Source organism: Scylla paramamosain, chromosome 11 (genome assembly GCF_035594125.1).
Source record: "Scylla paramamosain isolate STU-SP2022 chromosome 11, ASM3559412v1, whole genome shotgun sequence".
In the NCBI taxonomy this organism is placed as follows: Eukaryota; Metazoa; Arthropoda; class Malacostraca; order Decapoda; family Portunidae; genus Scylla; species Scylla paramamosain.
In genome coordinates, this window is record NC_087161.1 from 25773350 (window position 1) to 25788522 (window position 15173).

At 45.1% G+C, this 15173-nt stretch overlaps 2 protein-coding genes across 3 annotated transcripts in view; both read right to left on the reverse strand.

Moving 5' to 3' along the window:
- Positions 1–2982: 2982 nt before the first annotated feature.
- LOC135105110 (E3 ubiquitin-protein ligase RNF216-like) lies at positions 2983–12491 on the reverse strand. Of its 2 annotated transcripts, XM_064013113.1 has the most exons (7): positions 11396–12491; positions 10866–11011; positions 10494–10660; positions 9027–9300; positions 7970–8081; positions 6469–6622; positions 2983–3521 (listed from the first exon to the last, which is right to left on the reverse strand). In XM_064013113.1, the coding sequence occupies exons 3-6, from the start codon at positions 10600–10602 to the stop codon at positions 6611–6613; spliced, it is 507 nt and encodes a 168-aa protein (XP_063869183.1). In that variant the 5' UTR covers positions 10603–10660; positions 10866–11011; positions 11396–12491; the 3' UTR covers positions 2983–3521; positions 6469–6610. The 2 variants fall into 2 exon arrangements, with proteins under 2 accessions (XP_063869183.1, XP_063869182.1); XM_064013112.1 differs by lacking the exon at positions 11396–12491 and having other exon boundaries at positions 3259–3521; positions 10494–10657; positions 10866–11004.
- Positions 12216–15173, reverse strand: part of LOC135105109 (proline-, glutamic acid- and leucine-rich protein 1-like) — an 8353-nt gene continuing 5395 nt past the window's right edge. The window contains exon 2 of the mRNA XM_064013110.1: positions 12216–12924. Within this exon, the coding sequence (XP_063869180.1) occupies positions 12216–12923 (708 nt within the window). The 5' untranslated portion in view covers position 12924. The remainder of the gene's footprint in view (positions 12925–15173) is intronic.

Here is a 15173-nt window from a genome sequence, read left to right on the forward strand (position 1 = left end):
AAGCCGTTATTCTTGAACACTTTGTTCTCTCATCAGGACTGCTTTTAAAGGCCACAGAGATGATTGGTCGTGTCATCATGAGTGTTGTTTCCTATTGAGCTCACTAGAATCACAAAAAACACCCTTGAGAACCCAAACAGTCTCCTCTGCAGCCTGTTAATGTGAGAGACAGGGCAAGTGTTTAAGAATACGATCATCACCACTGCTTAATTATAAAAAGGGATAATATTCTGAATACTTAGCAAGGTACAGTGGTTCTCCCAAGGTACACCTGATGATCACACGTAAGGACAGCCTTGTTGCGCGGGTTAGTCTCACATTGGGTCTTATCACAGACATTGAACTTCACAAAGGAATAAATGTTCTTGGACAACTATTTTATCGTTTAAGATTATCATATACGCACACACGCGCGCGCACACACACACACACACACACATACACACACACACACTTTTTTTTTCAAGGGATGTAAAAAAAATGTACAACTGAAAGAAAACACAACCTCACACATGTATTATTAGGCAGTGAAAACAAAAGCAGACATGTTCATTCATACTACATACCCTACAAAAAAAAAAAAAAGTTAAATGAAAGAAACAACCTACATACATTTTAATAGACTTACATTATATATATACAGAAAAAAAAGAAGCCATTAACAGCTAAAATAAAATCACACTAAGAAAGCGATAGAAAAATATAAAAATTAAAAAAAGTAAAAGGGAATGGAAGCGATGTGCAAATTACGTTTCTCCATGAACTAAAAACAAAAACAAACAAAAAAAAAATCAGTGAGGTGGACGAGGAAGAGGAAGAAGAGGAAGAGGAAGATGAAGGGAAGGAGAAGAAAGACTAAAGAAGGGACGAATGAGTATCTATTTTTAATCTCTTTTTTTTTTTGGCACTTTTCGTATCACAATCACAACAATCTCCTTGGTGATGATAGGGTGAAGAATGAACTAAGGGAGGGGAGAGAGGGATCAGGTATACCTCTACCGTATACACAGGGAGATGACGAACAGGTGTGGTGAATGAGCTAAGGGAGGGAGGGAGGGAGGGAGGGAGGGAGGGAGGAACTATACCGTACACACACACACACACACATACATACACAGGGAGGCGAGAACACGTGTGATGGGAGGTGTGATATACGAGTACAACTACTGGGCGGTCCCCTGTCAGAAGCTACGCTGAGGGAGAGTCGACAGAGGGAAAGGAAGCTGGGAAAGTAAAATAAGGTAAAAATAAAAGACGGTGGTAGAAGAGAGAGAGAGGAACAAATAAGGGTAGAAAAGTAAATAAATAATAATAATAATAATAATAATAATAATAATAATAATAATAATAATAATAATAATAATAATAATATCAGACAGTTGCAGGAGAGATATAAAGAGGGACTAATAAAAGGAAAATAAGGGAAAAAAAATAATAAACGGATTCAGATGACAGAACACGAGAAGAGGGGGGAAAATGTCAGTATAAAGAGGATGGAAAAATACAATACAGAAAATCCGATTGACGAAGGTGGCAAGAAATGAGAGGGGACAAAAAAATGAAATAAAAAAAAAGGAAAGGAGGAAAAAAAGGAAAATAAAGTCAATGTGATGAATGTCTAAACTATTTCGGTCTCAGCGTGTCCTTGGATGAAATATGACTTAATGATGATGATAATGATGACCAGTAGTTATAGCAGCGGTGGCGGTGGTGGTGGTGGTGGTGGTGTGGTTAAAAGCATACACCACCGAAAAAAAAAAAATTGAGTGAACACATGAATGAAAAGGATACATATGAATAAGACAACAATGAATATGGACAGCGTATACACTAAGTACGTACAACATGAGTATTGCACCGAGACGAGTGAATGAACGAGTGAAATAGGGGGGGGGGGAGAAACACACATATTAACAACAGACCTGAATAAGGAGGCAGGATACAATAAAAAAAAATGAATAACAACACCAAGTAATAAAGGAGGCAGGATACAAGTTAATAAAAAAAAAAAATGAATAACAACACCAAGTAATAAAGAGAGAATAGAGAAAAATCACACTCGACTAAGAAGAACCACACTCGACTAACAAATGTCAAGGTTAGTAGTTAAATCAGTAGTTAATCGCTAAAGGCGCGGAGTAGATCAGGTGCAGAGGATTACAGCGACACGTAGGTAATACAAACTTATAATACGGACAGTGAAACGTGAGGTGCTAACAGATAAAACGCTGCTGGCAAGTGAATGAAGACGAAAGACTCCTCCTTACTTTAACTGACCACTAGAGTTATGATAATCTGACCTGACCTCCTAACCTCACCTCACCTAACATGACCGCATGATCTCACGGCCCTTCACTCTGACATGACGTGACTTCTCAGCTCCGTGTCACATCACCAGGAATCGCCCAACACACACACACACACACACACACACACACACACACACACACACACACACACACACACACACACACACACACACACACACACACACACACACACAAGGGATTACATATACAGAAAAAGTATTGAAGTTTACGGTTAGCTAATAATACTTGATGTGGAGGGAGCCTTCAATACTTCTAGTCACTTCCCCCTTGTCGCCTTCTTCTCTCTTCTTCATCTTTTTTTTTTGTCCTTTTATTTTTCTTTTCTATTTAGTCTCCTCCTCTTCCTCCTCCTCATACTCGCCCTCCACCTTCCCCATTTCCTTTTATGTTTAATTTATCTTCTGTCTTTGTCTTCTTCAACCTTTAACTTTTCTTTCTTTTTGTTCCTTCATTATTAGTTCTTGTGCTCGCTATTTTTTCGTACTTTTTTTCTTTGTGCATTTTTTTTGTATTCTTCCATCCTTTTTCTTTTTCTTTCTTATATCATCGTTGTTTTCACCATCTCGTCATGCGTGTATCATTCTTTCTTACTTCCCTTTTTTTCATCTTGGTCCTGTTTCATTTTTTCTCTCCCTCATCATCATCACCATCGTCGTCATCATCACTATCATCATTACGTGTGTTTATTTTCATTACTTGTCATTTTTCACTTTACTCTTCCTCCACATTTTTCTATCATCATTACAGTAATTTCACACACTCATTACCTCACGTATCTTCATCTTTTTTATTTTTTTTTTATTTTATCTTTATTATCACTCATGTATTTACTTACCACATTTTCTTCTCTTGACTCCTTTGCTCCCACTTCGTTCTCTCCTTTCATCACCTTCCTCTCATTGACTCTCTCTCATTACGTATGCTACTCTCTTTATCATCTCCCTCTTATGTACCTACGTATCACTCTTTCTTCTCTCGACTTTCACCCACTGCACTTATCTTACGTTGAAAATCCTGCCCATCCTTCTTCTCTCCCTTCAGCTGCTCATGCGCCCACGCCCCGTCTAGTCCATGTCCTGGGTGGGGTCGTGCACCAGCCTCAGGTTAGGGTCCAACTCCTCCTTCCCCTGCTCCGCCGCCTGCCGCACCTCCCCTGAGTGAAGCACCAGAGCGTTGGTCCACAAGGGGCACCTGTAAGGGGTTCGGGAGGTGTTACAGTGGATAGGTGGTGGAGGTGCTGGGAGGGTGTTAGTGTGGAGTCAGTAGGAGGCGTGAAGGAAAGATGGTAGGTAGGTGTATAGGTATGTCGAATTTGTTTATGTATTTTTGTTAGTTAAGTTTGTTTTTTATTTGCCTCTACTTATTTTAGCATTTTTTTTTTCTCTTCCTATTCATGCGCTGCCACGTGTAGGCCTAATGGCTTCTTGTGGCTTCTTTTGTCTTCCCATGTTCTCTCTTCTGGTATTGCTAGGCGGATACTAAAGCAATCCCCTCGCAGAGACAGTTATGCCTGTACGTGGGTGTGAGTAAGTGGTCCTGATGTCTTGAAGTGGAGAGTGAGTGAATGATAATGATGTCTTCAAGTGGGAGTAAGTGATAATGATGTCTTGAGGTGGGGGGTGGGTAAAGATAATGATGTCTTCAAGTGGAAACGAGTAAAGATAATGATGTTTCGAAGTGGAAGTGAGTAAAGATAATGATGTTTTGAAGCGGGGTTAGGAAATGATAATGATGTTTAGAAGAGGAGACGAGTAAAGATAATGATGTTTTGAAGTGGAGACGAGTAAAGATAATAATGTTTTGAGGTGGAGTGAGGAAATGATAATGACGTCTTGAGGTGGAAGTGAGTCAAGACAGTGATATTTTGAAGTGGGAATGAGTAAATGATGATGTTTTAATAATGCCTGCCTCCTCTGCCATTGTGAAGGGAATACCAAAGCAACCCTCCCGGAGCCACACAGGACAGGCGGAGAGACGTGCCGCGCCACTCGCCTCACTGCTCCAGTTAATAATGCAACTACTGGAATGTCACGCGATATATCTGGCAAGCGAGGCACTCTGTTGTTCACGCTTCAAAGTGGCGTTATTACTTACTTATTCATGCACTTATTCACTTCAGAACGCTTAGCACACTTGACTCAGCCCATTCTCCATCTTTGTCTCCGCACGAATTGGCCAACTCAATCTGGATGTTAGGTTATTCACTCGTTTGGTCATTTCGCACTAAAACATTACTTGACACACACACACACACACACACACACACACACACCTGTATTACTTATATTGATTATTGCTGTTATTTTGGGTGTTATGTAAAAGGCAATACAAATTACATCAATACCTGCACCTCATCATCTCCAGCGGACCAGCCACTGCCATACAACACCACATCACTCTCCTCGCACTTGTCAAACCTACGTGCATTACATCAAATTTTTAACCTCATTATCTTTAAAGGGCGCAATCACTGCCACACAACACATCACTCTTCTCGTACTTATCACACACGCACGTTGCATTAATTCCTGCGCCTCACCGTCTCTAAAAGGCCAAGTTAATACCATACAATATCACATCACGCTCCTCATGCTTGTCAAACGTACATTAATTCTTGCACCTCATCTTAAAAACCCCAGCCACTACCACGCAGCATCAATACATACGCTCCCCACAGCCACGGCACAGAGACAGCGCTCATACAGTTGGAAAGATTAACTCCCTAAGATTAACTCTCTATACTTCTGTCTCTCACTACTCCCTCCAGACTTGCAATTGCGTCCCCTTCTCCCTTCTGCGCCACCTCCCGCGCCAATTATGTCACCCCGGCAACGCAGTTCGTGATCTCTCTGCAGGGGCTCGTCTTCATTGTTAGTCGCTCCCACCTGAGTCTCCATTGTTTGCCTTCCATCGCGCACACACTGCAGATCGGTTCATTTGCGTTATCCGTCCATGTATGGAGTATGCTTCACATGTCTGGGGGGGTTCCACTCATACTGCTGTTCTAGACAGGGTGGAATCAAAAGCTTTTCGTCTCATCAACTCCTCTCCTCTAACTGACTGTCTTCAGCCTCTCTCTCACCGCCGCAATGTTGCATCTCTTGCTGTCTTCTACCGCTATTTTCATGCTAACTGCTCTTCTGATCTTGCTAACTGCATGCCTCCCCTCCTTCCGCGGCCTCGCTGCACAAGACTTTCTTCTTTCTCTCACTCCTATTCTGTCCACCTCTCTAACGCAAGAGTTAACCAGTATTCTCAATCATTCATCCCTTTCTCTGGTAAACTCTGGAACTCCTTGCCTGCTTCTGTATTTCCACCTTCCTATGACTTGAATTCCTTCAAGAGGGAGGTTTCAAGACACTTATCCACCAATTTTTGACCACTGCTTTGACCCTTTTAGGGACTGGCATTTCAGTGGGCATTTTTTTTTATTAGATTTTTGTTGCCCTTGGCCAGTATCCTTCCTACATAAAAAAAAAAAAAAAAAAAAAAAAAAAACTCGGACTACTGCGCCTTGTGACACAATTCCCGCGGCGTCAGAGGTTTAATAAGTCTAACAGGTATTGACAACACACATGAGGAGGAAAATATAGTCGGATGGTTTCTGTTTTTGACTACAAATAATGAAAAGTGTAAAAGAAATGATGTTTAAATTTTTGAAGGTAACTGAAAAGGAAGAAATTTAAACAAGCGAGGAAATACAGTGGAGATCTAACTAAATAAATAAATAAAATAAAAAAGTAAAAAATCAAGAGGTAGTGTTGTTATAAAAGGCAAGACACCTTCAACACAAGACAACTACATCCCCTGAGTGTGCTCGGTCATTTAAAAGCGAGCTGCATCATGTACACTCATTACCAAACCTGCCGCCAGATGTCACGCCAAATCACGAGGAACAAGACCTTGCACCTCACTTACCGCCAAACATCATGCCAAGTCTACCCACCTGTGATTTTTAAGTAAGTCTCGTTAATTAATCAAGGTCCTCTTCTGAACACGCACAAGAACACTTCACTAAATAAAATACACACAGAAACACAACAACACAAGCTTAATAACTCAGGACTCTGCATACAACACTACTGCACATACAACACTACCACCACCACAACACACACAAACAGGGAGGGACACTCACTTGCCGGACACCACCCCCGCCGCGCTGCTCGAAGTGGTTGTAGCCGTCCGTGATGACCTTCTTGCACACGTAACACATGACAGTGCCACAAGAGCAGGTCATTTTGTTGCACCCGCCCTCCGTCACGAATCTCTTGCCACATTTAGGACACTGCCTGGGGATGGATAGGTGGGTGGGTGGCTTAGGGAGGATGAATGGATAGGTAAATGGGTACAGATTCCGAGTAAGGTGGATTAAATACAAGTAGATAAGTAGATAAGTGGATGGGTGGGTAGATAGATAGGGCAGATGGATGTATGGATGAGTAGATAAGTGGATGGATGGATGAGTAGATAGATAAGTGAGTAAATGGATGCGGAAATAGGTAAATGGATGACTGGATGGGAAGAAAACGAGAAATAACACAAGGAAATCGAAAAAAAAAAAAGAATGAGAGAAAGAAAAGGAAAGAAAAGAGAAAGACAGTAATGCGAGATGATTGTTTGTCTTTCCTTCTTTCTTTCTTCTTTACAACAATAGAAGAGTTGGTAATTAATTAAGGAAAGGTGACACTACTACTACTACTACTACTACTACTACTACTAATTTGCAAGCCATGTCCTCATCACCTGCAACTCAGCGTGTGTGTATTTACCGTTCAACACAAGAGGGGGAAAAGCAGAAGGTGTGAATTATTGCAAATGTACACCTATTGTTTCCCTGCAACGTGTATTCGCATAGATCAAGAGAGAGAGAGAGAGAGAGAGAGAGAGAGAGAGAGAGAGAGGAGAGAGAGAGAGAGAGAGAGAGAGAGAGAGAGAGAGAGAGAGAGTGTTTAACAATGACTACAAAGCAAATTAATAACAAGCTCTCTCTCTCTCTCTCTCTCTCTCTCTCTCTCTCTCTCTCTCTCTCTCTCTCTCTCTCGTTTGTCTTCCTTTCCTCCATCTCTCACCTCTGTCACCACACCCTCCTCCTCCTGCCATCTCTTCCCTTCTTCCTCCTTTCCTCTGCCTCCTCTTCCCTCTTTTCACCTCACGCCACCTCTCCTTCCTTATCTCTCCCTCTTCTCGCCTCCATCCATCTTCCTCCTCCTCCTCCTCCTCCTCCTCGTTTTCCTTACTTAGCTCGACTTTTCTTGCGTCTCATTTTATCATTTTTCTTCTTTACCCTTCATTTGTAACAGACTTTGCTCTTCCTCTTATTCTTCACTGCTCCTCCTCCTCCTTCTTTTTTTTCTCCTTCCTCCTCTTCTGAACTTATCTTAGTCTTCGTCTTCCTTTTCCTTCAAAGTTCTTTATTCTTTTCTTTTCTTCTCTCCAGTATAACTTTTTTACTTTTTTTTTTATTTCTTCCTCCTCCTTCTCTTCCTCTTCCTAATCGCATTCTTCCTCTTCCCACTTGATATGCGCCTTATTAACTAGCCTCTTTCTTCCAGTTGACCATATTCTTTCTCCTTTTACCGATACTTATTGCTACTACTACTACTACTACTACTACTACTACTACTACTACTACTCACCTGATCATCGCCTCCCGCCATCTTGTTCTCTAGCATTGTCCTCGCGTCCTTCTGCGCCTCCCTCTCCACCTCCTCGCAGCGCAGGGGGATGTGGGACGTCTCCTTGCACATCCTGCGACACAACACACGCACACATCAGTACACACACACACACACACACACACACACACACACACACACACACACACACACACACACACACACACACACACACACACACGGTTATTCATTCATTCATGCTCATGTTTGTCGTGTCGATTCCAAGTTTCGCGGGTGAATACCTGTATCTGACAGGTAACGAGCAAAGGGGAGGTGAGGATGGGACCAATGAAGGGGGGGGAAAGAGAGAGAGAGAGAGAGAGAGAGAGAGAGAGAGAGAGGAGAGAGAGAGAGAGAGAGAGAGAGAGAGAGAGAGAGAGAGAGAGAGAGAAAGGGGGGGGGGGGGCGTGTTATGAGATAGGACGGAGGAAGGGAAGAAGAGGAGGGAAAAGAGAGGCACGTGTTATATGAGGTTGGGAGGAAAGGAGAGAGAGGAAGAACTTAATGAAGGGGGAGAGAGAGAGAGAGAGAGAGAGAGAGAGAGAGAGAGAGAGAGAGAGAGAGAGAGAGAGAGAGAGAGAGAGAGGGGGGAAAACGAGAGAGGGAGGGGGCACAAATATGAAAGAAGGAAGGGGGGAAGGTGTGGAAATAATGGAAGGAAAGGTGAAAAATGGGAGATGTGAAATAAAAAATAAAGTTAGTTATGTTATGCTGTGTTAGATTAGATGAGGTTACGTTAAGTTCAGAGATAGGAAGTTAAACTGGCTTCCATTAGGTTCGGTTAAGTTAGACAAGGTTAGGTTAGGTTAGACTCGTTTGAATTGAGTTAAGTTAAACACAGACACACACACACACAAATCCCACAAAGCCCACACTACGAGTTGAGACAGTCTGGCTTCGATTAGGTCAGGTTACATTAATTTAAGTTAGACGAGGTTAGATTAAGCTAGGTGAAGTTAGACTGCCTTGAATTAGGTCAGCTTAGATTACACTACCTACACACACAATACACACACACCTGCAGGACTCCTTCAGGCACTCCGGGTTGAGGCATTCCAGCACCTTGTTGTCAGGGTCTGGCATAATAATCATGAAGCAGCAGAAGGGGCAGGACACGAGGTTCTCCACCCCCGCGGCCATCACCTCCTCCTGCTGGCGCCGCTCCTGCACCTTCCTGTACACCACTGGCTCCATCACGCGCCGCAGGGTCCGCCACGAGAACTCTGCCTCACAGTAGCCGTTCATTGCAGCGGAACTTGGACTGGCCTTGACCAATAAGCGCTGCCACGTGTCTGGAGGAGGAGGGAGACAGGGCGTGTTAGGTCATGGAGAGTGGATGGGTTGATATTTCGGTGGAGTGTGTGAATTTCAGATGGATTGAAAGGATGTGGATGACGAGGAGGAAGTGCAGTGATTGTGGATGGTACAGTGTGGAGGAGATATGTGTGTGTGAGGTTTAGTATAGCAGAGAATGAAGAAGTGTGGTAGTGAAAGAGGTAGAGACGGTTTTGCGTTTAGAATAGACGTGGAACTGAATGGGAATTGCTTGTTAGTGGGGTGTAAGAGACGTAGTAGAGTGTGTGTGTGTGTGTGTGTGTGTGTGTGTGTGTGTGGAAAGAGTGACGTTACTAGGGTGCGTGAAGGCGTAAACGTGAGGGAGAGGGGAAGGGCGTGGTGTGTGTGTGTGTGTGTGTGTGTGTGTGTGTGTGTGTGTGTGTGTGTGTGTGTGTGTGTGTGTGTGTGTGTGTGTGTGTGTGTGTGTGTGTGTGTGTGTGTGTGTGTGTTATATGGACTGAAGGGGAGGCGTGATAAACGGGAAAGGCAGGAGGGCGTGGAGAGGGAGATAAAAAAAAAAAAAAAGAGAAAAAAAAGTGTTTAAGGAGGGTAGGGAGGTGAGAAGGGCGTGTGTGGAGGGTGATAAAGGGCGAGGGTTAAGGAAGGACAAGGAAACGTAAGAAGGAATTGAGGGAGGAAGACAAGACTGGTCAAGGGAGACAGGGAGGATAATGAAACAAGATGATGAATTACTCGTGTTTTCACCCTCGTTAAGTGTGAAGGAATAGACACTTAACACTTACAACACCCAATACTTTGTCTTCGTCTACTTAAAAGTTTTCGAAGTCCTCTATCCCCGAGTTTTTGACAGGCACTGGTGGAAGTTAATGGTGGTTTTCCCGGGTGCTTTCATAATTCTGGTGGCGGTTCAATAAAGATTCTATATTGAGAGTAGGAAAGACACCCATGAGAACACGTACAACCACCTTTGCAGTACTTATGTTAATTTAGTCTTTTATGGGCTTATACTGAGAGAGAGAGAGAGAGAGAAGAGAGAGAGAGAGGAGAGAGAGAGAGAGAGGAGAGAGAGAGGAGAGGAGAGAGAGAGAGAGAGAGAGAGAGAGAGAGGACGAAGTAACAAAAGCTCCACCAGTAAAATAACTCCTTCCTCCCCTCCCTCTGCCCCCCCCCCTCCCCCCAGTCGCCTTACTTCCTGATACACTCGATGCAGAAGAGGTGGTAGTTGGTGAGCGCATCGCAGGTGGCCACGTCCTTGATGGGCACCGCCTCCTCGAAACAGATCGTGCACTCGAACACATGATTGGAGGAGGCCGCCAACATGAAGGTGGGCGCGGCGGTGGCTCCTAGCGTCTCCTGCTGGAGGGACATAAGAGAGGGATGAGTGTGTGTGTGTGTGTGTGTGTGTGTGTGTGGTGTGTGTGTGTGTGTGTGTGTGTGTGTGTGTGTGTGTGTGTGTGTGTGTGTGTGTGTGTAGAGAAGAGAGGGGCTTTATGCGAGTGTAGGGCAAAACTGTCCGGTTAAATTTTAATAAGCAACATGAAAAACTCTCTCTATTTCTTACCGGGGGCGCCTCCTCGCGGTCCCTGGCGGCGTGTGTCTGCTTCAGGAGTTTCTGGTGGCCGCTCATGCGTGGCTCCGTCCGCTGGCACATAAGAAGTGCCTCCACTGAGTTGCGAAAGGCCTCCTCGCTCTCCACGCCCCTCCATCCTGCCCGCGAAACACACACATACGCGCACACACACACACACACACACGGAAGTTATTTTTTTTATATAACTTTCATTATCAATTTTGTGCAATATCGTACAGGGAAATTAACTTCTAAATGACCACTACACACTGTCTGATTTCTTCGCACGTCTTTTTCTATTTCACAGCCAAAAGACGCACCCCATCCCTACCCAATCATCACATCTTAACTCCTTCCTTCCCTCGCCCCCCTTTCCATTTCCTACACCAGCACACCCTCTGTTCCATCTTCCCCAGCACGTACCTCTCCATTCCATTCCACCCTGTATCCCTGCCTCTCTCCCTCCTCCATTTCCCCTCCTGCCTTACCTCCTCACACCCTTCCCACCCTCCCTGCCTCACCTTTCCGTCAGGTAAGTCGGGTCTGCGTCAGGAAACATGTTGATGAGCGCCGCGACTCTCCCGGCCTTCTCGTCCTCCTCCTCCCTTATCTCCGCCAGGACCTCTGCCTCCATCTGCCGCGCTATCTCCTCATCCTGGGCCTGCTGCGCGCGTGCCTGGTCGCTATTCCGTCCCCTCCTCGTCCTCATTATCCGAAGGCACCATGTTTTCCTGCAGGCGCTGTCGTCGCTGCTGTAGTTGCTCCATCTCCTCGTCCTCCATCTCGCCAGCCAGTCTCCTCGCTAGCTCCTCGTCCTCCTCCTCTCTCCGCCTCTCCTCCATCTCCATCTGCTCGGCCAGCTCTCTCGCCATCTGCTCGTCACTCTCCAGCCGCCGCCTCTCCTCCTCGTTGATGGCCTCAGCCAGCTCCCTTCGCCAGCTGCTCGTCTGCCCGCGTGTCGTTTTCAAGTCCTCCCCGTCGCGCCCTCTACTCCAAGGTCACTCGTCGGGGGCTGGATGTTGGCCTCTGCCTGGGAGGAAGGCACCACGACCACCTCCTCCAGCGGGCACGTCCTCCACGTCCACGAAGTCCTCGGTGGACGGCTCGTCGGGCGTCGAAGTAAGGGTCGCTGACTGGCTCCATTGGCTCCGTGTCGCCGTCAGTGTCCACGTCACTCCTCGCTGTGATGGGGAGTGTTTTCCCTGGCTGTCCACGTCGTCCCACTCCGGCTGCTCCCACTCCTGTTCCTCCGCGTCACTTGAGTCGTCGGCAGATCGCCCCGCGGTAGAGTCGTGCATGTGTGCCGGGTGGGGAAAGTCGAGGGCATCGGCGAAGACCAAGTCATTGACGGGGCCTGGCTGGGGAGGCTCTGTCCTGCGCAGAGGGGAGAGGCTGAAGCAGCGGCAGGTCTTCGTCATCCTGCTGTTTTTCTTGTTGATGCTGTTGCTCTTCCTCCTCCTCCTCCTCATCCTCCTCCATATGGAGGGGTTGGTGAGTGTGGTTCTCGGGACGTGCCGCGTCAAGGACCTCAGGCTCACACATTGCCGCAGGCGGAGCTTCATAGTCTTCAAAGTCTACACGCTCTTCCCACTCTTCTTCTTCATCCTCCTCCTCCTGCCGCTGCTGCTGCTGCTCGTGGTTCCCAAGGTATACCACGTCTTGTAGGAAGGTGTGCGGCTCTCCGGCGTCCACAGGAATGTTCAAGTCCCTAGGATCAAACATGACGGGCTGCGAGGCGGGCAGGTCGTCCACGGCCACATACAGCGGGTGGTGCTCCTCGGGGATGTCGTCCTCGAACTCGCGCCCCAGCGGCTCGTCGGGTTCAGGAGGGTCGATGGCTGCGGCACCGCCCGGGTAGTGTGTCTGCATGTTGTCCTGCAGCCACAGCAGGCTGTGCATCAGGCCCGCCGCGTCCTCCTCCGTCTCGCAGTTCTCCAACTCCACCTTGAGTCTCTCCCTGTCCAGGTTGTTGATGACTGCACTGAAGAACTCCAGCCTCTCGCGGCACCAGGCGGCGCGGTCCCCCTGCAGCGGCGTGTGTCCTGCCATCCTGAGGGAGACACAGAGGGGCGTGGCTCACTTCACCTCCCGTCCTGATCCTCGCCATATTAACCCTTTACAGACTAGACAAGTGGGGACAATTTGATGTCACTACTTCCTAACGATTAAAACAATGCTAAAATAACACAAAACTTAGTTGTTACTACATAACTACTCGTTTTCTGTTCAAGGATTAATACAACAAAAGGAACTCGTTCATTCAGCACCACACACACACACACACACACACACACACACACACACACACACACACACACACACACACACACACACACACACACACACACACACACACACACACACACACACACACACACCTACACCTCAATATTTTTGTTTACGAGAGAGAGAGAGAGAGAGAGAGAGAGAGAGAGAGAGAGAGAGAGAGAGAGAGAGAGAGAGAGAGAGAGAGAGAGAGAGAGAGAGAGAGAGAGAGAGAGAGAGAGAGAGAGAGAGAGAGAGGGGGGGTAGGAGGGAAAATACACCAGACGTAGCAATCTCGTATTCTTTGTTCAGTTTATATCACACTTCCAATTTCTCGGAACGTTTGAAGCACGAGCAGCGTGGCGTTTCTCTCTTTCTTTCCTAATTCAACTTGTTTTTTCTTTTTCTAGTACTTTCGTGTGTGTGTGTGTGTGTGTGTGTGTGTGTGTGTGTGTGTGTGTGTGTGTGTGTGTGTGTGTGTGTGTGTGTGTGTGTGTGTTTTCGGTCAGTGTTCGATAGCAACAAGAAACGAGAGAGAGAGAGAGAGAGAGAGAGAGAGAGAGAGAGAGAGAGAGAGAGAGAGAGAGAGAGAGAGAGAGAGAGAGAGAGAGAGAGAGAGAGAGAGAGAGAGAGAGAGAGAGAGAGAAAAAAAAAAATTACGTACTCATATAAAAAATAAATAAAAAATAAATAAATAAATAAAAATCATGACGTAACACTGCATGACTTCACCCTCAACAACACGAACAACAGCTGCAGCAACACATACTTGGAATATCTGGCGGAAACGTGTGTGTGTGTGTGTGTGTGTGTGTGTGTGTGTGTGTGTGTGTGTGTGTGTGTGTGTGTGTGTGTGTGTGTGTGTGTGTGTGTGTGTGTGTGTGTGTGTGTGTGTGTGTGTGTGTGTGTTATTAGGCAGATCTGTTTGTCCTTTATGTACGTAATGTTTTAATACACACAAAGCGACGGCGGATGTGTGGCGTGATAAGGAGGGATGTGGAGAGGTATATTTAGTTTTCCGGGGTAGTAGTAGTAGTAGTAGTAGTAGTAGTAGTAGTAGTAGTAGTAATTGTTGTTGTTATTGTTGTTGTTTTGTAGTCTTTGGAAGTTCTTTTTTGTTTGCTCCATGTGTTTTGTATTTGTTTGTTATTTATTATTATTATTTTCTCTTCGTTTTGTTTCTTATCACTTCCTCTGTCCTCCTCCTCCTTCTCCTCTTCTTCATTGTAATTACTCAGTTTTCTGCGTTGTATTACTTCACCTCTGCTCTATTCCTCCTCCTCCTCCTCCTCCTCGTTATAACTATATTCACTTTACTTCTTCACCTCAGCTCCTCCTCCTCCTCCTCCTCCTCCTCCTCCTCCTCCTCCTCCTCCTCTTTAATAATAACTTACTAACCAGATAACTTTTTGATCGTATTTTTTCTTCTAATTATCTTTATTTTTTTTATTACCATTCGTATCACTCATCATTCTTGTTTTTTTTTGTTCCTTTTTTTTGTCCTCTCATTATTATTTATGTATTATTATTTCTTTTTATATATACATTATTTTTTGCTTATATTTCTTATTCTTATTTTTCTCCTCCTTGTCCTCTCTTTATTGTTGTTGTTGTTATTATTATTATTATTATTATTATTATTATTATTATTATTATTATTATTATTATTACTATTATTATTATTATTAACTCCCATCTTATTTCACACACAAACAGATAAAAAAAACAAAAGCATTAATAAACACTCACCAATAACCTCCCTTCAGAAAAAAATTCCTCTTTTTCATTATTATTACACACACACACACACACACACACACACACACACACACACACACACACACACACACACACACACACACACACACACACACACACACACACACACACACACACTACCCTCTCCCTTTCAAAGTCCCCTGAAAAGACTGTAACGCGAAATGACAAGGACAAGAAGAAAACGATAAATGACAAAGGGAAAGATGAAGGAAGGAAGGAAGGAAGGAAGGAAGGAAGGAAGGAAGGAAGGAAGGA

What these genes read in the sequence shown, in the direction of transcription:
- LOC135105110 (XM_064013113.1), bottom strand. Translation starts at nt 10,602, where the DNA reads ATGTGTTCGAGTGCACGATCTGTTTCGAGGAGGCGGTGCCCATCAAGG. An exon ending in TGCATCGAGTGTATCAGGAA is followed by an intron (nt 9,301 to 10,493) that starts GTAAGGCGACTG and finishes CTCCTCCTCCAG; the next exon opens with ACACGTGGCAGCGCTTATTG. An exon ending in TGCCTGAAGGAGTCCTGCAG is followed by an intron (nt 8,082 to 9,026) that starts GTGTGTGTGTAT and finishes GTTGTGTCGCAG; the next exon opens with GATGTGCAAGGAGACGTCCC.